At 53.8% G+C, this 22,045-nt stretch overlaps 1 protein-coding gene across 1 annotated transcript; it reads right to left on the minus strand.

Moving 5' to 3' along the window:
• Positions 1 to 16,993: 16,993 nt before the first annotated feature.
• Positions 16,994 to 19,949, minus strand: LOC147724313 (uncharacterized). Its single transcript, XM_086966993.1, has 3 exons — positions 19,640 to 19,949; positions 17,891 to 18,888; positions 16,994 to 17,779 (listed from the first exon to the last, which is right to left on the minus strand). Exons 1-3 carry the CDS (start codon positions 19,947 to 19,949, stop codon positions 17,048 to 17,050), a joined length of 2,040 nt encoding a protein of 679 aa, XP_086823119.1. The 3' UTR covers positions 16,994 to 17,047.
• Between the last annotated feature and the right edge of the window lie 2,096 nt (positions 19,950 to 22,045).

Consider the following 22,045-nt stretch of genomic DNA (forward strand, 5'->3'; position numbering starts at 1 on the left):
ACTGTAACAACAAGCACAATACACACACACTGCGACACACAACCAGGGACAAAGGCACAGCAGGATTGCCTGACAACGGACACACAACACCAGTGCACTCCCCACAGCCCACACAATTGAATACAAACATCCACACAGGGCAAGACAAAACATACAACAGGCATACAACTCCTGCCTGACACATGTGTGTCTCACACCATACAGGGGCACACATACATACACTACAAACTAACACCCTTCACACTGCACACCTCTGCCACACACATGCCATGTAAGCCATGCCACCAGGACCAAGGGCCAACACAAGACGACCATACACATACACGCCAGGGCACACAGAATGGGAAACACACACCTCATCACATCATAAACATCTACTACACCACAGCACAGCTGCACACCCTGTGCTGCCAGTGTCCCCCAAGGTGACCTGTGAACAGTGTATGCAGCAATAGCAATTCACCCACACGAAAACTGCATGGCCTGCCAAATAACCATCACAGAGTACAACATCAGCAGGGCCACAATGGACTGAAGAACCTGTCCCCCTGTCTAAAAATCATATGGCCACATACAACCTTGCAATGGTGATGTACAAAATAGACCATGGAACTCAGTCAAACAAGAAAATGACTTTAATCAGTAAGGAGACAGAGAAAACACACCATAATGTACTGTATTTATTCACATATTGCACAGATGTAGCTACACAACATAAGTAGACAACAGCAACTCTCAAAATCATGTGCAAATGCCATAGACTATGCACTGGTGAATCACAATCGGGAAGTGCAAAGTCCTTGGCAGGGCAGGGTACAGCACATCAGAGCAACAGGCCCAGAGTCCTTGGCAGGGGAGAGCACATCAGAGCAACAGGCCCAGTGTCCTTGGCAGGGCAGGGTACAGCACATCAGAGCAACAGGCCCAGAGTCCTTGGCAGGGGAGAGCACATCAGAGCAACAGGCCCAGTGTCCTTGGCAGGGCAGGGTACAGCACATCAGAGCAACAGGCCCAGTGTCCTTGGCAGGGCAGGGTACAGCACATCAGAGCAACAGGCCCAGAGTCCTTGGCAGGGGAGAGCACATCAGAGCAACAGGCCCAGAGTCCTTGGCAGGGGAGAGCACATCAGAGCAACAGGCCCAGAGTCCTTGGCAGGGGAGAGCACATCAGAGCAACAGGCCCAGAGTCCTTGGCAGGGCAGGGTACAGCACATCAGAGCAACAGGCCCAGTGTCCTTGGCAGGGGAGAGCACATCAGAGCAACAGGCCCAGAGTCCTTGGCAGGGTACAGCACATCAGAGCAACAGGCCCAGTGTCCTTGGCAGGGCAGGGTACAGCACATCAGAGCAACAGGCCCAGAGTCCTTGGCAGGGTACAGCACATCAGAGCAACAGGCCCAGTTTCCTTGGCAGGGCAGGGTACAGCACATCAGAGCAACAGGCCCAGAGTCCTTGGCAGGGGAGAGCACATCAGAGCAACAGGCCCAGTGTCCTTGGCAGGGCAGGGTACAGCACATCAGAGCAACAGGCCCAGTGTCCTTGGCAGGGCAGGGTACAGCACATCAGAGCAACAGGCCCAGAGTCCTTGGCAGGGTACAGCACATCAGAGCAACAGGCCCAGAGTCCTTGGCAGGGGAGAGCACATCAGAGCAACAGGCCCAGAGTCCTTGGCAGGGGAGAGCACATCAGAGCAACAGGCCCAGAGTCCTTGGCAGGGGAGAGCACATCAGAGCAACAGGCCCAGAGTCCTTGGCAGGGGAGAGCACATCAGAGCAACAGGCCCAGTGTCCTTGGCAGGGCAGGGTACAGCACATCAGAGCAACAGGCCCAGTGTCCTTGGCAGGGCAGGGTACAGCACATCAGAGCAACAGGCCCAGAGTCCTTGGCAGGGGAGAGCACATCAGAGCAACAGGCCCAGTGTCCTTGGCAGGGCAGGGTACAGCACATCAGAGCAACAGGCCCAGTGTCCTTGGCAGGGCAGGGTACAGCACATCAGAGCAACAGGCCCAGAGTCCTTGGCAGGGGAGAGCACATCAGAGCAACAGGCCCAGAGTCCTTGGCAGGGGAGAGCACATCAGAGCAACAGGCCCAGTGTCCTTGGCAGGGCAGGGTACAGCACATCAGAGCAACAGGCCCAGTGTCCTTGGCAGGGCAGGGTACAGCACATCAGAGCAACAGGCCCAGAGTCCTTGGCAGGGGAGAGCACATCAGAGCAACAGGCCCAGTGTCCTTGGCAGGGCAGGGTACAGCACATCAGAGCAACAGGCCCAGTGTCCTTGGCAGGGCAGGGTACAGCACATCAGAGCAACAGGCCCAGAGTCCTTGGCAGGGGAGAGCACATCAGAGCAACAGGCCCAGAGTCCTTGGCAGGGGAGAGCACATCAGAGCAACAGGCCCAGTGTCCTTGGCAGGGCAGGGTACAGCACATCAGAGCAACAGGCCCAGAGTCCTTGGCAGGGCAGGGTACAGCACATCAGAGCAACAGGCCCAGAGTCCTTGGCAGGGTACAGCACATCAGAGCAACAGGCCCAGTGTCCTTGGCAGGGCAGGGTACAGCACATCAGAGCAACAGGCCCAGTGTCCTTGGCAGGGCAGGGTACAGCACATCAGAGCAACAGGCCCAGAGTCCTTGGCAGGGGAGAGCACATCAGAGCAACAGGCCCAGAGTCCTTGGCAGGGGAGAGCACATCAGAGCAACAGGCCCAGTGTCCTTGGCAGGGCAGGGTACAGCACATCAGAGCAACAGGCCCAGAGTCCTTGGCAGGGTACAGCACATCAGAGCAACAGGCCCAGAGTCCTTGGCAGGGGAGAGCACATCAGAGCAACAGGCCCAGAGTCCTTGGCAGGGGAGAGCACATCAGAGCAACAGGCCCAGAGTCCTTGGCAGGGGAGAGCACATCAGAGCAACAGGCCCAGTGTCCTTGGCAGGGTAGGGTACAGCACATCAGAGCAACAGGCCCAGAGTCCTTGGCAGGGTACAGCACATCAGAGCAACAGGCCCAGAGTCCTTGGCAGGGGAGAGCACATCAGAGCAACAGGCCCAGAGTCCTCGCAGGGGAGAGCACATCAGAGCACATCAGAGCAACAGGCCCAGAGTCCTTGGCAGGGGAGAGCACATCAGAGCAACAGGCCCAGAGTCCTTGGCAGGGGAGAGCACATCAGAGCAACAGGCCCAGAGTCCTTGGCAGGGGAGAGCACATCAGAGCAACAGGCCCAGGAACACACCCACATCGCTAACAATGGTGTACTGTAGCACACCTATGTATGGCACAGGCGTCTGAGGGTGTTGACAACTCACTCCTGGCTGTCATGTGGAGTGGAACCTGGCTGTGTGTCAGGGACTGCTGGTCGACTTGACTGGTGTGACAGAGGGACATGTGGTGTGGCTATAACAGAGGGCCTGCAAGGTGGAGGGCTGTGCGGACCAGGTGGCACCGTGGCACGTGGAGGTGGAGTCATGCACGCCCTTGACACAGTGTGGGTGGGAGAGGTTGGAGGGGTGCCCTTCCACTTCTTTGGAATATGAATTTGCTTCCCTGTCATGGGGTTGATGGGAAGTGGCGTTGACACCACCTGCACACCCCCCAACTGTTCCACTTCAGGGGCAGACACTGCCACTCCCTCTGGAGAAGTGCTTGATCCTGCAGTACGCTTGTGCTGGCTACGCCTCCGGACCACTTTAGCCTCTCTGGAAGGTGTACCCCCCACAGTGACCACCTTCCCACTTGCCCTGCTGCTGAAGCCCTGTTTTATCACCTGCATCAAGGACAACTAGAGTGACTCCAAGGACTCTACTCCTGTTCAGAGCCTCGGGTACAAAAAAGGCTCCCTATATCTTGAACTCGCACCTGCACCCAGCCTGTGTGAGTTGAGTCTTAATCCCCCAAGGGGGGCCCCTCCAGTCCTGGACCCTTGGTGGTGGTGCTAAAGGCACCCAGATGCCAAAATCCAGACCTTCGGACCAGTGGTTAATTTGTAAACAAATAATTCCCAGGGCTCTCATCAGGAGGCAGATTGTACCAGCCCATATTTCCTCTTAGCACCGCCTAAATCAGAACAAACTACTAGCTGTGACAGTGGGAGAAGATGTGGCATAATGGTCAGAGCTGCAGACTTCAGAGTCAGTGAACCAAGTTTGACTGTTGGGTTTGGCTCAATATCCTGTGATTCTGGATAAATCACTTATAAAAAGTACCTGTGTTGATTATTAAGTGCTGGTGCTGAGCACTGGAAACCACTGGCTCAAATTAAGCACCACTTGGGACTTAAAATGATTTTAGTTAAAAACTGCTCTGAGACTTGAGAGAAGACCAAGACCAACCTCCTTGTTTATCCGCCCAAGGTGCATCGCTGGTCCGTCTGTCTTTGTGGCAGATACGGCTATGTTCTGCTCCACAGCAGTACATCCTGGTCAGCGGACCTATGCCATGAGGTATCCGGCCTCGTGGAACTCTCATCTCATTGGCTATAGCCTCCAGCCTCATCCCGCTAAAGATTGTTGACTTTAAAAAAAGTAACTAAGTCCAAACGTAAAAATCTTCATCACAATTTCGTCCTGCAACTCCTTGTGAAGAAATCAAAATCTTCATTCTCAGGGAATACTTACTAATATAACAAAGAACTTGGCACAGAAGCTGAAATATGAAAGACATCTTTATTAAACTTAATTAAGTGAGGCCACGTCACACAGAAGCCATAGCAACTGAATGAGGTAGTCTGAGGAATACAGAGAACAGAGGCCTTTTATATGCTTAGGGTTACCAAACTCAGCACAAAAGTAAGGGGCAGTACTAGCTTTTGCAAGCATGCAAAAAGCCCAACATTCCTTCTTACACAAGCCGGACAAACCCATAATAAAAGACCACAACCCATATCATAAACAAGCCATAAAAGAAGGAACAGAAACAGATGAGAAGTAGGATAAGGGGTGTGTATGTGCATACCAAACTTTACAATCTCCTGTGCTCTCATCCTTAATCTTGATCAGCTACTGGGCAAGGAACTGGCCCAACAAGGTCAGCTTCAGGCAACAGGGTCAGTTCACTCAGGTCATCTAAAAGTCAGTTAAAGTCATCGGCCTATGTGAGGGCCACCACAAAATGACTGCCATGCACAAAATGGAACCCAAGGGTTCAGAATTCACAGAACCTCAGCCCCTCCTTTTGCCCTTACATAGGCAATAACCTAAACTCACGTCAATCTGAATCCAGGTCTATATTCATCAGATCATCAAGATGTTGCTGGAGCATAATCCTATTACTGAGCAACTCTCTCTGGACAGGTCTCCTTACACACCTAGTAGCACAAAGGCCACATAAGGCAGGACAAAATAGGGAATACTTCTATCTGTAGTATGTGGCATAAGACCACACACCCAACAATTAGTGATGTTCACTACTAACTGGTATGGGTGCAGAAGATGTACAAAGGAATTATTAGTGAATTCTGACCTCCTAACCAGTTCATGTTCAGGTAAAGTATGGAATGAATGCAAAGAAGTAGTAGTAGGAAGAGACATAGGTTGGGAGGTGGGTACAGATGTCAATTGGGTAGCAACAAAAAAATCCCACCCATAAAAGGCAACATCATGTTTAAAAAAACACTAGAAAACACGTTATTAAGAACATATAGACAACAGGAGAAAGTAATGACCTCTATTACAAATAAAAGTATAATTTTTCACAACCCTAAGCAGAAAGCAAATCCTAAAATTATCTAGTAACTTTTTTACGACTCCTATGCATTTCAGTAACTTATTATATGTTCAGGTGAAAAAGTGGTGATCCACATCAATGCTCTGAGGTGAAAAGGCGATATTCTTCCACAGAAAATGGACTTTATTCTGCTTTTACTAAACAGAATACTACTTTAAAATAATGCCAGCAGAACAATAAGAATCAGTCTCCTAACACCTAGTCTATACAATCACACGGAAACCTCTTGTGAAACCAACTATGCCCAGAGTCCATTCAAAAGCCTCTCTGGCAGGCTTCTATTGTCCATCAAGTCTGCTCCCGTTGTTGCATGGGCCTCTCCTCTTGATTCAGGCCTCCCATGAAAGAAAATGCTTCTCAGTATCCGTTGGAGTGCCCTCCTGGCAAACACTCAATGCTCACTTAAGAGTCTTAGGGGTCCATTAGGATAGCGGGCGGTGGCACTACCGAAACGATGGCGGGGCGGAAAAACAGCTTTTTCCGCCCGCTAGCAGTGGAAATCACGTCCGCCACATTAGGATATGTAAACACAGGTCATTTCCCGTCCGCCGCGGAGCGCCTCGCTCCGCCATCAAGGTGCGCCCGCCACCGCGGCGGCTGCAGCCAATCGAGACCCTCCGCCGCGGTCGATGACGTCCGCCCCGCTCGACATATTAGGATGGGCCAAACAAGCTGACGCACCGCACCGGGGACACCGCACAGCTCTAGCAGGCGGAAAGTCTACAGCGGAGCACGCACGCCGAGATCCGACATGAACCCCATGGACCCAGCCCTCCACATGCATCCGGTCATGTACCTGCTGCAACACTATCGCCAGATGGGCCGCCGCGGACGCCGCCGCAGGTACGTGACTACACATATACACCACACAACACACATGCCGACACAGGTCCCAAGCACAACACTGGCATCCTGCTGGGGGGCACAACACATCCACATGGGCACCCACACATCACCCACCTCAGAACAAGGCACCCCACGGCATCCGGAACACACAACGTCGGCCAACCTGCAGCAACGTCACGGTCACGGACACGTCACCGCCGCGGTCAACACATGCGCACAATGCAGAAGGCAGGGCAACAGCAAGGCATGGACACATTCCAAACATCACAGCGACACACCACCCCGACCAACACTGCACACCACCCGAAGTAGTCACAGGCCAGGTGCCAATCCCGTGCACCCCCTTGCACATCAACAAGCACTGTAACAACAAGCACAATACACACACACTGCGACACACAACCAGGGACAAAGGCACAGCAGGATTGCCTGACAACGGACACACAACACCAGTGCACTCCCCACAGCCCACACAATTGAATACAAACATCCACACAGGGCAAGACAAAACATACAACAGGCATACAACTCCTGCCTGACACATGTGTGTCTCACACCATACAGGGGCACACATACATACACTACAAACTAACACCCTTCACACTGCACACCTCTGCCACACACATGCCATGTAAGCCATGCCACCAGGACCAAGGGCCAACACAAGACGACCATACACATACACGCCAGGGCACACAGAATGGGAAACACACACCTCATCACATCATAAACATCTACTACACCACAGCACAGCTGCACACCCTGTGCTGCCAGTGTCCCCCAAGGTGACCTGTGAACAGTGTATGCAGCAATAGCAATTCACCCACACGAAAACTGCATGGCCTGCCAAATAACCATCACAGAGTACAACATCAGCAGGGCCACAATGGACTGAAGAACCTGTCCCCCTGTCTAAAAATCATATGGCCACATACAACCTTGCAATGGTGATGTACAAAATAGACCATGGAACTCAGTCAAACAAGAAAATGACTTTAATCAGTAAGGAGACAGAGAAAACACACCATAATGTACTGTATTTATTCACATATTGCACAGATGTAGCTACACAACATAAGTAGACAACAGCAACTCTCAAAATCATGTGCAAATGCCATAGACTATGCACTGGTGAATCACAATCGGGAAGTGCAAAGTCCTTGGCAGGGCAGGGTACAGCACATCAGAGCAACAGGCCCAGAGTCCTTGGCAGGGGAGAGCACATCAGAGCAACAGGCCCAGTGTCCTTGGCAGGGCAGGGTACAGCACATCAGAGCAACAGGCCCAGAGTCCTTGGCAGGGGAGAGCACATCAGAGCAACAGGCCCAGTGTCCTTGGCAGGGCAGGGTACAGCACATCAGAGCAACAGGCCCAGTGTCCTTGGCAGGGCAGGGTACAGCACATCAGAGCAACAGGCCCAGAGTCCTTGGCAGGGGAGAGCACATCAGAGCAACAGGCCCAGAGTCCTTGGCAGGGGAGAGCACATCAGAGCAACAGGCCCAGAGTCCTTGGCAGGGGAGAGCACATCAGAGCAACAGGCCCAGAGTCCTTGGCAGGGCAGGGTACAGCACATCAGAGCAACAGGCCCAGTGTCCTTGGCAGGGGAGAGCACATCAGAGCAACAGGCCCAGAGTCCTTGGCAGGGTACAGCACATCAGAGCAACAGGCCCAGTGTCCTTGGCAGGGCAGGGTACAGCACATCAGAGCAACAGGCCCAGAGTCCTTGGCAGGGTACAGCACATCAGAGCAACAGGCCCAGTTTCCTTGGCAGGGCAGGGTACAGCACATCAGAGCAACAGGCCCAGAGTCCTTGGCAGGGGAGAGCACATCAGAGCAACAGGCCCAGTGTCCTTGGCAGGGCAGGGTACAGCACATCAGAGCAACAGGCCCAGTGTCCTTGGCAGGGCAGGGTACAGCACATCAGAGCAACAGGCCCAGAGTCCTTGGCAGGGTACAGCACATCAGAGCAACAGGCCCAGAGTCCTTGGCAGGGGAGAGCACATCAGAGCAACAGGCCCAGAGTCCTTGGCAGGGGAGAGCACATCAGAGCAACAGGCCCAGAGTCCTTGGCAGGGGAGAGCACATCAGAGCAACAGGCCCAGAGTCCTTGGCAGGGGAGAGCACATCAGAGCAACAGGCCCAGTGTCCTTGGCAGGGCAGGGTACAGCACATCAGAGCAACAGGCCCAGTGTCCTTGGCAGGGCAGGGTACAGCACATCAGAGCAACAGGCCCAGAGTCCTTGGCAGGGGAGAGCACATCAGAGCAACAGGCCCAGTGTCCTTGGCAGGGCAGGGTACAGCACATCAGAGCAACAGGCCCAGTGTCCTTGGCAGGGCAGGGTACAGCACATCAGAGCAACAGGCCCAGAGTCCTTGGCAGGGGAGAGCACATCAGAGCAACAGGCCCAGAGTCCTTGGCAGGGGAGAGCACATCAGAGCAACAGGCCCAGTGTCCTTGGCAGGGCAGGGTACAGCACATCAGAGCAACAGGCCCAGTGTCCTTGGCAGGGCAGGGTACAGCACATCAGAGCAACAGGCCCAGAGTCCTTGGCAGGGGAGAGCACATCAGAGCAACAGGCCCAGTGTCCTTGGCAGGGCAGGGTACAGCACATCAGAGCAACAGGCCCAGTGTCCTTGGCAGGGCAGGGTACAGCACATCAGAGCAACAGGCCCAGAGTCCTTGGCAGGGGAGAGCACATCAGAGCAACAGGCCCAGAGTCCTTGGCAGGGGAGAGCACATCAGAGCAACAGGCCCAGTGTCCTTGGCAGGGCAGGGTACAGCACATCAGAGCAACAGGCCCAGAGTCCTTGGCAGGGCAGGGTACAGCACATCAGAGCAACAGGCCCAGAGTCCTTGGCAGGGTACAGCACATCAGAGCAACAGGCCCAGTGTCCTTGGCAGGGCAGGGTACAGCACATCAGAGCAACAGGCCCAGTGTCCTTGGCAGGGCAGGGTACAGCACATCAGAGCAACAGGCCCAGAGTCCTTGGCAGGGGAGAGCACATCAGAGCAACAGGCCCAGAGTCCTTGGCAGGGGAGAGCACATCAGAGCAACAGGCCCAGTGTCCTTGGCAGGGCAGGGTACAGCACATCAGAGCAACAGGCCCAGAGTCCTTGGCAGGGTACAGCACATCAGAGCAACAGGCCCAGAGTCCTTGGCAGGGGAGAGCACATCAGAGCAACAGGCCCAGAGTCCTTGGCAGGGGAGAGCACATCAGAGCAACAGGCCCAGAGTCCTTGGCAGGGGAGAGCACATCAGAGCAACAGGCCCAGTGTCCTTGGCAGGGTAGGGTACAGCACATCAGAGCAACAGGCCCAGAGTCCTTGGCAGGGTACAGCACATCAGAGCAACAGGCCCAGAGTCCTTGGCAGGGGAGAGCACATCAGAGCAACAGGCCCAGAGTCCTCGCAGGGGAGAGCACATCAGAGCACATCAGAGCAACAGGCCCAGAGTCCTTGGCAGGGGAGAGCACATCAGAGCAACAGGCCCAGAGTCCTTGGCAGGGGAGAGCACATCAGAGCAACAGGCCCAGAGTCCTTGGCAGGGGAGAGCACATCAGAGCAACAGGCCCAGGAACACACCCACATCGCTAACAATGGTGTACTGTAGCACACCTATGTATGGCACAGGCGTCTGAGGGTGTTGACAACTCACTCCTGGCTGTCATGTGGAGTGGAACCTGGCTGTGTGTCAGGGACTGCTGGTCGACTTGACTGGTGTGACAGAGGGACATGTGGTGTGGCTATAACAGAGGGCCTGCAAGGTGGAGGGCTGTGCGGACCAGGTGGCACCGTGGCACGTGGAGGTGGAGTCATGCACGCCCTTGACACAGTGTGGGTGGGAGAGGTTGGAGGGGTGCCCTTCCACTTCTTTGGAATATGAATTTGCTTCCCTGTCATGGGGTTGATGGGAAGTGGCGTTGACACCACCTGCACACCCCCCAACTGTTCCACTTCAGGGGCAGACACTGCCACTCCCTCTGGAGAAGTGCTTGATCCTGCAGTACGCTTGTGCTGGCTACGCCTCCGGACCACTTTAGCCTCTCTGGAAGGTGTACCCCCCACAGTGACCACCTTCCCACTTGCCCTGCTGCTGAAGCCCTGTTTTATCACCTGCATCAAGGACAACTAGAGTGACTCCAAGGACTCTACTCCTGTTCAGAGCCTCGGGTACAAAAAAGGCTCCCTATATCTTGAACTCGCACCTGCACCCAGCCTGTGTGAGTTGAGTCTTAATCCCCCAAGGGGGGCCCCTCCAGTCCTGGACCCTTGGTGGTGGTGCTAAAGGCACCCAGATGCCAAAATCCAGACCTTCGGACCAGTGGTTAATTTGTAAACAAATAATTCCCAGGGCTCTCATCAGGAGGCAGATTGTACCAGCCCATATTTCCTCTTAGCACCGCCTAAATCAGAACAAACTACTAGCTGTGACAGTGGGAGAAGATGTGGCATAATGGTCAGAGCTGCAGACTTCAGAGTCAGTGAACCAAGTTTGACTGTTGGGTTTGGCTCAATATCCTGTGATTCTGGATAAATCACTTATAAAAAGTACCTGTGTTGATTATTAAGTGCTGGTGCTGAGCACTGGAAACCACTGGCTCAAATTAAGCACCACTTGGGACTTAAAATGATTTTAGTTAAAAACTGCTCTGAGACTTGAGAGAAGACCAAGACCAACCTCCTTGTTTATCCGCCCAAGGTGCATCGCTGGTCCGTCTGTCTTTGTGGCAGATACGGCTATGTTCTGCTCCACAGCAGTACATCCTGGTCAGCGGACCTATGCCATGAGGTATCCGGCCTCGTGGAACTCTCATCTCATTGGCTATAGCCTCCAGCCTCATCCCGCTAAAGATTGTTGACTTTAAAAAAAGTAACTAAGTCCAAACGTAAAAATCTTCATCACAATTTCGTCCTGCAACTCCTTGTGAAGAAATCAAAATCTTCATTCTCAGGGAATACTTACTAATATAACAAAGAACTTGGCACAGAAGCTGAAATATGAAAGACATCTTTATTAAACTTAATTAAGTGAGGCCACGTCACACAGAAGCCATAGCAACTGAATGAGGTAGTCTGAGGAATACAGAGAACAGAGGCCTTTTATATGCTTAGGGTTACCAAACTCAGCACAAAAGTAAGGGGCAGTACTAGCTTTTGCAAGCATGCAAAAAGCCCAACATTCCTTCTTACACAAGCCGGACAAACCCATAATAAAAGACCACAACCCATATCATAAACAAGCCATAAAAGAAGGAACAGAAACAGATGAGAAGTAGGATAAGGGGTGTGTATGTGCATACCAAACTTTACAATCTCCTGTGCTCTCATCCTTAATCTTGATCAGCTACTGGGCAAGGAACTGGCCCAACAAGGTCAGCTTCAGGCAACAGGGTCAGTTCACTCAGGTCATCTAAAAGTCAGTTAAAGTCATCGGCCTATGTGAGGGCCACCACAAAATGACTGCCATGCACAAAATGGAACCCAAGGGTTCAGAATTCACAGAACCTCAGCCCCTCCTTTTGCCCTTACATAGGCAATAACCTAAACTCACGTCAATCTGAATCCAGGTCTATATTCATCAGATCATCAAGATGTTGCTGGAGCATAATCCTATTACTGAGCAACTCTCTCTGGACAGGTCTCCTTACACACCTAGTAGCACAAAGGCCACATAAGGCAGGACAAAATAGGGAATACTTCTATCTGTAGTATGTGGCATAAGACCACACACCCAACAATTAGTGATGTTCACTACTAACTGGTATGGGTGCAGAAGATGTACAAAGGAATTATTAGTGAATTCTGACCTCCTAACCAGTTCATGTTCAGGTAAAGTATGGAATGAATGCAAAGAAGTAGTAGTAGGAAGAGACATAGGTTGGGAGGTGGGTACAGATGTCAATTGGGTAGCAACAAAAAAATCCCACCCATAAAAGGCAACATCATGTTTAAAAAAACACTAGAAAACACGTTATTAAGAACATATAGACAACAGGAGAAAGTAATGACCTCTATTACAAATAAAAGTATAATTTTTCACAACCCTAAGCAGAAAGCAAATCCTAAAATTATCTAGTAACTTTTTTACGACTCCTATGCATTTCAGTAACTTATTATATGTTCAGGTGAAAAAGTGGTGATCCACATCAATGCTCTGAGGTGAAAAGGCGATATTCTTCCACAGAAAATGGACTTTATTCTGCTTTTACTAAACAGAATACTACTTTAAAATAATGCCAGCAGAACAATAAGAATCAGTCTCCTAACACCTAGTCTATACAATCACACGGAAACCTCTTGTGAAACCAACTATGCCCAGAGTCCATTCAAAAGCCTCTCTGGCAGGCTTCTATTGTCCATCAAGTCTGCTCCCGTTGTTGCATGGGCCTCTCCTCTTGATTCAGGCCTCCCATGAAAGAAAATGCTTCTCAGTATCCGTTGGAGTGCCCTCCTGGCAAACACTCAATGCTCACTTAAGAGTCTTAGGGGTCCATTAGGATAGCGGGCGGTGGCACTACCGAAACGATGGCGGGGCGGAAAAACAGCTTTTTCCGCCCGCTAGCAGTGGAAATCACGTCCGCCACATTAGGATATGTAAACACAGGTCATTTCCCGTCCGCCGCGGAGCGCCTCGCTCCGCCATCAAGGTGCGCCCGCCACCGCGGCGGCTGCAGCCAATCGAGACCCTCCGCCGCGGTCGATGACGTCCGCCCCGCTCGACATATTAGGATGGGCCAAACAAGCTGACGCACCGCACCGGGGACACCGCACAGCTCTAGCAGGCGGAAAGTCTACAGCGGAGCACGCACGCCGAGATCCGACATGAACCCCATGGACCCAGCCCTCCACATGCATCCGGTCATGTACCTGCTGCAACACTATCGCCAGATGGGCCGCCGCGGACGCCGCCGCAGGTACGTGACTACACATATACACCACACAACACACATGCCGACACAGGTCCCAAGCACAACACTGGCATCCTGCTGGGGGGCACAACACATCCACATGGGCACCCACACATCACCCACCTCAGAACAAGGCACCCCACGGCATCCGGAACACACAACGTCGGCCAACCTGCAGCAACGTCACGGTCACGGACACGTCACCGCCGCGGTCAACACATGCGCACAATGCAGAAGGCAGGGCAACAGCAAGGCATGGACACATTCCAAACATCACAGCGACACACCACCCCGACCAACACTGCACACCACCCGAAGTAGTCACAGGCCAGGTGCCAATCCCGTGCACCCCCTTGCACATCAACAAGCACTGTAACAACAAGCACAATACACACACACTGCGACACACAACCAGGGACAAAGGCACAGCAGGATTGCCTGACAACGGACACACAACACCAGTGCACTCCCCACAGCCCACACAATTGAATACAAACATCCACACAGGGCAAGACAAAACATACAACAGGCATACAACTCCTGCCTGACACATGTGTGTCTCACACCATACAGGGGCACACATACATACACTACAAACTAACACCCTTCACACTGCACACCTCTGCCACACACATGCCATGTAAGCCATGCCACCAGGACCAAGGGCCAACACAAGACGACCATACACATACACGCCAGGGCACACAGAATGGGAAACACACACCTCATCACATCATAAACATCTACTACACCACAGCACAGCTGCACACCCTGTGCTGCCAGTGTCCCCCAAGGTGACCTGTGAACAGTGTATGCAGCAATAGCAATTCACCCACACGAAAACTGCATGGCCTGCCAAATAACCATCACAGAGTACAACATCAGCAGGGCCACAATGGACTGAAGAACCTGTCCCCCTGTCTAAAAATCATATGGCCACATACAACCTTGCAATGGTGATGTACAAAATAGACCATGGAACTCAGTCAAACAAGAAAATGACTTTAATCAGTAAGGAGACAGAGAAAACACACCATAATGTACTGTATTTATTCACATATTGCACAGATGTAGCTACACAACATAAGTAGACAACAGCAACTCTCAAAATCATGTGCAAATGCCATAGACTATGCACTGGTGAATCACAATCGGGAAGTGCAAAGTCCTTGGCAGGGCAGGGTACAGCACATCAGAGCAACAGGCCCAGAGTCCTTGGCAGGGGAGAGCACATCAGAGCAACAGGCCCAGTGTCCTTGGCAGGGCAGGGTACAGCACATCAGAGCAACAGGCCCAGAGTCCTTGGCAGGGGAGAGCACATCAGAGCAACAGGCCCAGTGTCCTTGGCAGGGCAGGGTACAGCACATCAGAGCAACAGGCCCAGTGTCCTTGGCAGGGCAGGGTACAGCACATCAGAGCAACAGGCCCAGAGTCCTTGGCAGGGGAGAGCACATCAGAGCAACAGGCCCAGAGTCCTTGGCAGGGCAGGGTACAGCACATCAGAGCAACAGGCCCAGTGTCCTTGGCAGGGGAGAGCACATCAGAGCAACAGGCCCAGAGTCCTTGGCAGGGTACAGCACATCAGAGCAACAGGCCCAGTGTCCTTGGCAGGGCAGGGTACAGCACATCAGAGCAACAGGCCCAGAGTCCTTGGCAGGGTACAGCACATCAGAGCAACAGGCCCAGTTTCCTTGGCAGGGCAGGGTACAGCACATCAGAGCAACAGGCCCAGAGTCCTTGGCAGGGGAGAGCACATCAGAGCAACAGGCCCAGTGTCCTTGGCAGGGCAGGGTACAGCACATCAGAGCAACAGGCCCAGTGTCCTTGGCAGGGCAGGGTACAGCACATCAGAGCAACAGGCCCAGAGTCCTTGGCAGGGTACAGCACATCAGAGCAACAGGCCCAGAGTCCTTGGCAGGGGAGAGCACATCAGAGCAACAGGCCCAGAGTCCTTGGCAGGGGAGAGCACATCAGAGCAACAGGCCCAGAGTCCTTGGCAGGGGAGAGCACATCAGAGCAACAGGCCCAGAGTCCTTGGCAGGGGAGAGCACATCAGAGCAACAGGCCCAGTGTCCTTGGCAGGGCAGGGTACAGCACATCAGAGCAACAGGCCCAGTGTCCTTGGCAGGGCAGGGTACAGCACATCAGAGCAACAGGCCCAGAGTCCTTGGCAGGGGAGAGCACATCAGAGCAACAGGCCCAGTGTCCTTGGCAGGGCAGGGTACAGCACATCAGAGCAACAGGCCCAGTGTCCTTGGCAGGGCAGGGTACAGCACATCAGAGCAACAGGCCCAGAGTCCTTGGCAGGGGAGAGCACATCAGAGCAACAGGCCCAGAGTCCTTGGCAGGGGAGAGCACATCAGAGCAACAGGCCCAGTGTCCTTGGCAGGGCAGGGTACAGCACATCAGAGCAACAGGCCCAGTGTCCTTGGCAGGGCAGGGTACAGCACATCAGAGCAACAGGCCCAGAGTCCTTGGCAGGGGAGAGCACATCAGAGCAACAGGCCCAGTGTCCTTGGCAGGGCAGGGTACAGCACATCAGAGCAACAGGCCCAGTGTCCTTGGCAGGGCAGGGTACAGCACATCAGAGCAACAGGCCCAGAGTCCTTGGCAGGGGAGAGCACATCAGAGCAACAGGCCCAGAGTCCTTGGCAGGGGAGAGCACATCAGAGCAACAGGCCCAGTGTCCTTGGCAGGGCAGGGTACAGCACATCAGAGCAACAGGCCCAGAGTCCTTGGCAGGGCAGGGTACAGCACATCAGAGCAACAGGCCCAGAGTCCTTGGCAGGGTACAGCACATCAGAGCAACAGGCCCAGTGTCCTTGGCAGGGCAGGGTACAGCACATCAGAGCAACAGGCCCAGTGTCCTTGGCAGGGCAGGGTACAGCACATCAGAGCAACAGGCCCAGAGTCCTTGGCAGGGGAGAGCACATCAGAGCAACAGGCCCAGAGTCCTTGGCAGGGGAGAGCACATCAGAGCAACAGGCCCAGTGTCCTTGGCAGGGCAGGGTACAGCACATCAGAGCAACAGGCCCAGAGTCCTTGGCAGGGTACAGCACATCAGAGCAACAGGCCCAGAGTCCTTGGCAGGGGAGAGCACATCAGAGCAACAGGCCCAGAGTCCTTGGCAGGGGAGAGCACATCAGAGCAACAGGCCCAGAGTCCTTGGCAGGGGAGAGCACATCAGAGCAACAGGCCCAGTGTCCTTGGCAGGGCAGGGTACAGCACATCAGAGCAACAGGCCCAGAGTCCTTGGCAGGGTACAGCACATCAGAGCAACAGGCCCAGAGTCCTTGGCAGGGGAGAGCACATCAGAGCAACAGGCCCAGAGTCCTTGGCAGGGGAGAGCACATCAGAGCACATCAGAGCAACAGGCCCAGAGTCCTTGGCAGGGGAGAGCACATCAGAGCAACAGGCCCAGAGTCCTTGGCAGGGGAGAGCACATCAGAGCAACAGGCCCAGAGTCCTTGGCAGGGGAGAGCACATCAGAGCAACAGGCCCAGGAACACACCCACATCGCTAACAATGGTGTACTGTAGCACACCTATGTGTGGCACAGGCGTCTGAGGGTGTTGACAACTCACTCCTGGCTGTCATGTGGAGTGGAACCTGGCTGTGTGTCAGGGACTGCAGGTCGACTTGACTGGTGTGACAGAGGGACATGTGGTGTGGCTATAACAGAGGGCCTGCAAGGTGGAGGGCTGTGCGGACCAGGTGGCACCGTGGCACGTGGAGGTGGAGTCATGCACGCCCTTGACACAGTGTGGGTGGGAGAGGTTGGAGGGGTGCCCTTCCACTTCTTTGGAATATGAATTTGCTTCCCTGTCATGGGGTTGATGGGAAGTGGCGTTGACACCACCTGCACACCCCCCAACTGTTCCACTTCAGGGGCAGACACTGCCACTCCCTCTGGAGAAGTGCTTGATCCTGCAGTACGCTTGTGCTGGCTACGCCTCCGGACCACTTTAGCCTCTCTGGAAGGTGTACCCCCCACAGTGACCACCTTCCCACTTACCCCAGGGATGGCCACTACACTGCCCTCCTGTCCCTTCTTGCCAGGGATGGCCACTACACTGCCCTTCTGTCCCTTCTTGCCAGGGATGGCCACTACACTGCCCTCCTGTCCCTTCTTGCCAGGGATGGCCACTACACTGCCCTCCTGTCCCTTCTTGCCAGGGATGGCCACTACAATGCCCTCCTGTCCCTTCTTGCCAGGGATGGCCACTACACTGCCCTCCTGTCCCTTCTTGCCAGGGATGGCCACTACACTGCCCTCCTGTCCCTTCTTGCCAGGGATGGCCACTACAATGCCCTCCTGTCCCTTCTTGCCAGGGATGGCCACTACACTGCCCTCCTGTCCCTTCTTGCCAGGGATGGCCACTACAATGCCCTCCTGTCCCTTCTTGCCAGGGATGGCCACTACACTGCCCTTCTTTGCCACAATGACTGGGCTGGTCACAACAGGGCTTCCCTCCACCTGCCTCGATGTACTTTGTTCTGGGGTTGATGTGGTAGGTGGGTGTGTCCCTGTGTTCACCCCAGGTGTAGTCATGACATCCCACACATCCTCTGTGGGCATAGCAGAGTCAATATCTGGTGATGGCTCAGCAGCATGTGAGCCTGATGTCTGACACAATGTTGTTCTGGCCTTGCTCTTCTGTGACTCCACCTGGTCTGTGCATATTGGGGGGTCCCTGCCCTTCTTTGGGGATGGAGTCTGTGGACGGGATTGTTTGCTTTGGGTCTGAGCTGTGCTCCTAGTGTTGTAACGTTTACTTGATGTATGTCCCAAGTGCTCACTGTCATCTGATGTGGCCACTGACTGGGTGGACGTCACAGGCACCTGAGCTGCAAAGGGGGCATGTTGGAGGGCTGACGTCACTGTACCTGACAATGACAGGAGTGTACGATGTAGGCCACCCACGTCAGAGTGTATGCCCTCCATGAATGCCAGAACCTGCCCTATTTTGTAATCGTGGGCACTGAAGGCATTCAGCAGGGCGGTCTGGCCCACGCAAAGTTGCCGCAGGAGCTCTACGCACTCTGCACTGAGGGCAGCAGGGGGGACAGGTGCAGGTGCTGCGGTGCCATGTGTGAATGTCACACGTCCCCTCTTAGTGACACGGATACGGCCAGCCCCAGAGGAAGTGGATGGGAGGGTGGGCAGTGGCCGTTGGTAGTCAGATGCAGCAGCAGAGTCCCCATCCCCTGTGGCTGCTAACAGGGACTCATCCCCCCTGCCATCAGATGAAGTGGTACTCTGTGTCTCAGCCACAGATTCCTCATGCATACTCCTGTCACCCTCAGTAGCGCTGGTGTGGTCAGTGTCACTTTGCTCCGTCTCACCCTGCTCTGCTGCCGCTGTCGTGCTGGTCTCCCCACCACTTTCAGGATCATGTTCCGCCGTGGTGTCTTCCGAATCTGCATTAGTGACAGAAACATGGTTGTATAAGTGTCATAGTCTGGTCACACGATATCAGAGCAATGCAGCACATGAGAGGCCTAGAGCTACATGGTAACCACCACACCCTCAAATCATTGTGCTGCTACACACCAGTTACACCACAACTGAGCCTGTCATGCGGACAAACAGGCAGGAGTGGACCAATGTCGATGACACACAGCACTACACCCTGCCCATGGATGGTGTTCCCCTAGCCCACATGGACCTGCCCCACGGACATGATGTAGCCACAACTAACATCACCACTTCCAGAGCCTAAAGGGATCCAGAGGGGAATACACACACCTGTTTTGTCTACACATGCCACATTGTCAAATAGGCCATTACAATCACCATGTGCCAATGTGGGTTCACATTGTTGTCAGATGTGTGGGCCACTACCATGCAGGTGCATGCAAAGTACACTGACATGGTGTAACACTCATTAAGTGGACACAGCTGTACAGCATAATAGGGACTACACCCACCATCACAAAGAAGAGTGACCATGTGGACAACAAAATATATGTCAAGGACTGAAAACTGCAGCCAGGAGCTGCAGAGTAAGGCCATGGTGGGCCAATGCCTCATACAGACACACATCACAGTTGCCACTCACATCACATATCACAGCATGGCAGCACACGCACATCACATGTGTCACCGCAGACACAGGCACTCTACACATGCATCCACTCCCAGACAAACTCTCCCTCCCCGGATACTCACCATCGCTGTCTTGCTGCTGAAGCCCCTTCAGACGTGCATCCAGGTCTGGATAGGTCACTGCCAGTATGCGTGCCATCAGCGGAGTCATGGTGCGGCGTGCCACACGCCCTGTGCGTGGTACCATCCCCAACTTCATCTCTGCCACTTGCTTAGCCAGCCGGCTGATGTCGTCCCACCTCTTGTGACAGTGTGTGTGTCGTCTGTTTGATACCCCCAGGGCTCGCACCTTTGCTGCTATGGCCCTCCAGACAGCCTTACGTTGGTATACTTTGAGCTGCAGGTATGAGAGTAAAGAAGGACTAATGAACATTTACACATTGTCATATGTCAGCATCTATCAGTACAGCAGCCAGACACTGAATCAGGACGCACAGTGACCCCCCTCCCTCCAGAACTGGGGGTACCCTCACAAGGCCACTCTGCATGGCATAAACATTAGTGAATGCATGCACACATTGAGCTTCGTAGTCTCCATGATTATCACACTGAAGAATGATGATTCAACACAAATGCATCGACAGCACTGTGTAAATCATAAATTGTACAGGGCATTGATGTGGCATATCCACTAATCAGTGTGCAGCAACTGTAGCATGTAAGTTGGCTGATGGACAAACTTTGGAAGGGCAGCCACTGAACCTACTCTGTGGGGCACACTGACTATGACTACAGGGGCACCCTGAAATTACATCACAAGCGGACACTGTCCAACCAGCTACAAGGCAAACAACCGTTGGTCATGTCTGCCCCAAAAAGTAGCACATCCCACTCACACATACAAGTATTGGCCTAGGACAGAGTCATAATGCAAAACACACACTCCCACCACCTGCAAACATCTTGTCTGTCAGTGTTTGTCAGCACCACACATCCAAAATAACATACAGCTGCATCATGAATACACGTCTGACACCACCCTGCCCTACAGCTCCCTACATGGTGACTTACCACGACATTGGGGCCACCAAACAGCCGTGGGTACTGTGCCAGCACCTCGTTCACAAGGACATCCAGCTCCTCACTCGTGAATGGACTGGCACGGATCTTATCTGTTCTTGACATCCCTGTGGATATGGCAGACCTGTGGCGGAAGTGAGTTGTGAGGTGTCCCAGGCAGCAGGCTCTGTGAGCAGCAGGAGAGGGTCCCAGGCAGCAGCAGGAGAGGGTCCCAGGCAGCAGCAGGAGAGGGTCCCAGGCAGCAGCAGGAGAGGGTCCCAGGCAGCAGTAGGAGAGGGTCCCAGGCAGCAGCAGGAGAGGGTCCCAGGCAGCAGCAGGAGAGGGTCCCAGGCAGCAGCAGGAGAGGGTCCCAGGCAGCAGCAGGAGAGGGTCCCAGGCAGCAGCAGGAGAGGGTCTCAGGCAGCAGGCTCTGTGAGCAGTGGGAATGTGTGGCTCACTCCCACAGATTTATAGGCCCATGGGGTCGTTAGGAAGCTGATAAGGTGCTACAATTGGTTGTCTGGGTCAGCCTTATTCATAAGCATCCAATGACCGGCTCCGCGGCGGCGGCGCGCCGCTTCCGCATTATTCAAATGTGCATCATGCCACATTGAACACCAATGCCATTGGCTGTATGCAATGCACCATGGCGGTGACGCACCGCGGGTGTCCGGGGTGCGCTACCGCGATGGTGCATCATTCAAAAGCATCCAATGACCGGCTCCGCGGCGGCGGCGCGCCGCTTCCGCATTATTCAAATGTGCATCATGCCACATTGAACACCCATGCCATTGGCTGTATGCAATGCACCATGGCGGTGACGCACCGCGGGTGTCCGGGGTGCGCTACCGCGATGGTGCATCATTCAAAAGCATCCAATGACCGGCTCCGCGGCGGCGGCGTTCCGCGGCGGCGGCGCGCCGCTTCCGCATTATTCAAATCTGCATCATGCCACATTGAACGCCCATGCCATTGGCTGTATGCAATGCACCATGGCGGTGACGCTCCGCCCGGGACCGGCGGTAGGTACCGCGACTGATGCGGCGGAGCCTAGCCAGCGGCATGGACACCAGTCCATGTGCCAATGGCTACCTTGGCTGGGTAGATGGTGGTGCTGGGGTCACACCGCCAGGGACTGGCGCTAGGTTCTGGCCTTTTCGTACACATTGCTGTGTATGTCAATCATGGACAATGTATAAGTGCCATGCAGCTACATGGTGTAGGGCACATCATTGTACACACGATGCCACAGAGCCATTGCATCCACAGGAGGACGCACGTTCAGTCTGAGCCACTTTAGCATGTGTTTGTGCCATTTTAGTAAGGCTTTTGATGGGTGCTGATAATTGACAGACGTCAGGTGCTCTACATAGATGTAGTGAGGTTTAATGTGTTGTTGGTCAGTGCAGACCTTGACCAGGCTGGTGGCACTGCATTGTATTGTACCTGACTTGTGCATAGGGTGACCAA

This window comes from Lissotriton vulgaris, chromosome 4_1 (genome assembly GCF_964263255.1).
Source record: "Lissotriton vulgaris chromosome 4_1, aLisVul1.2, whole genome shotgun sequence".
NCBI lineage: Eukaryota > Metazoa > Chordata > Amphibia > Caudata > Salamandridae > Lissotriton > Lissotriton vulgaris.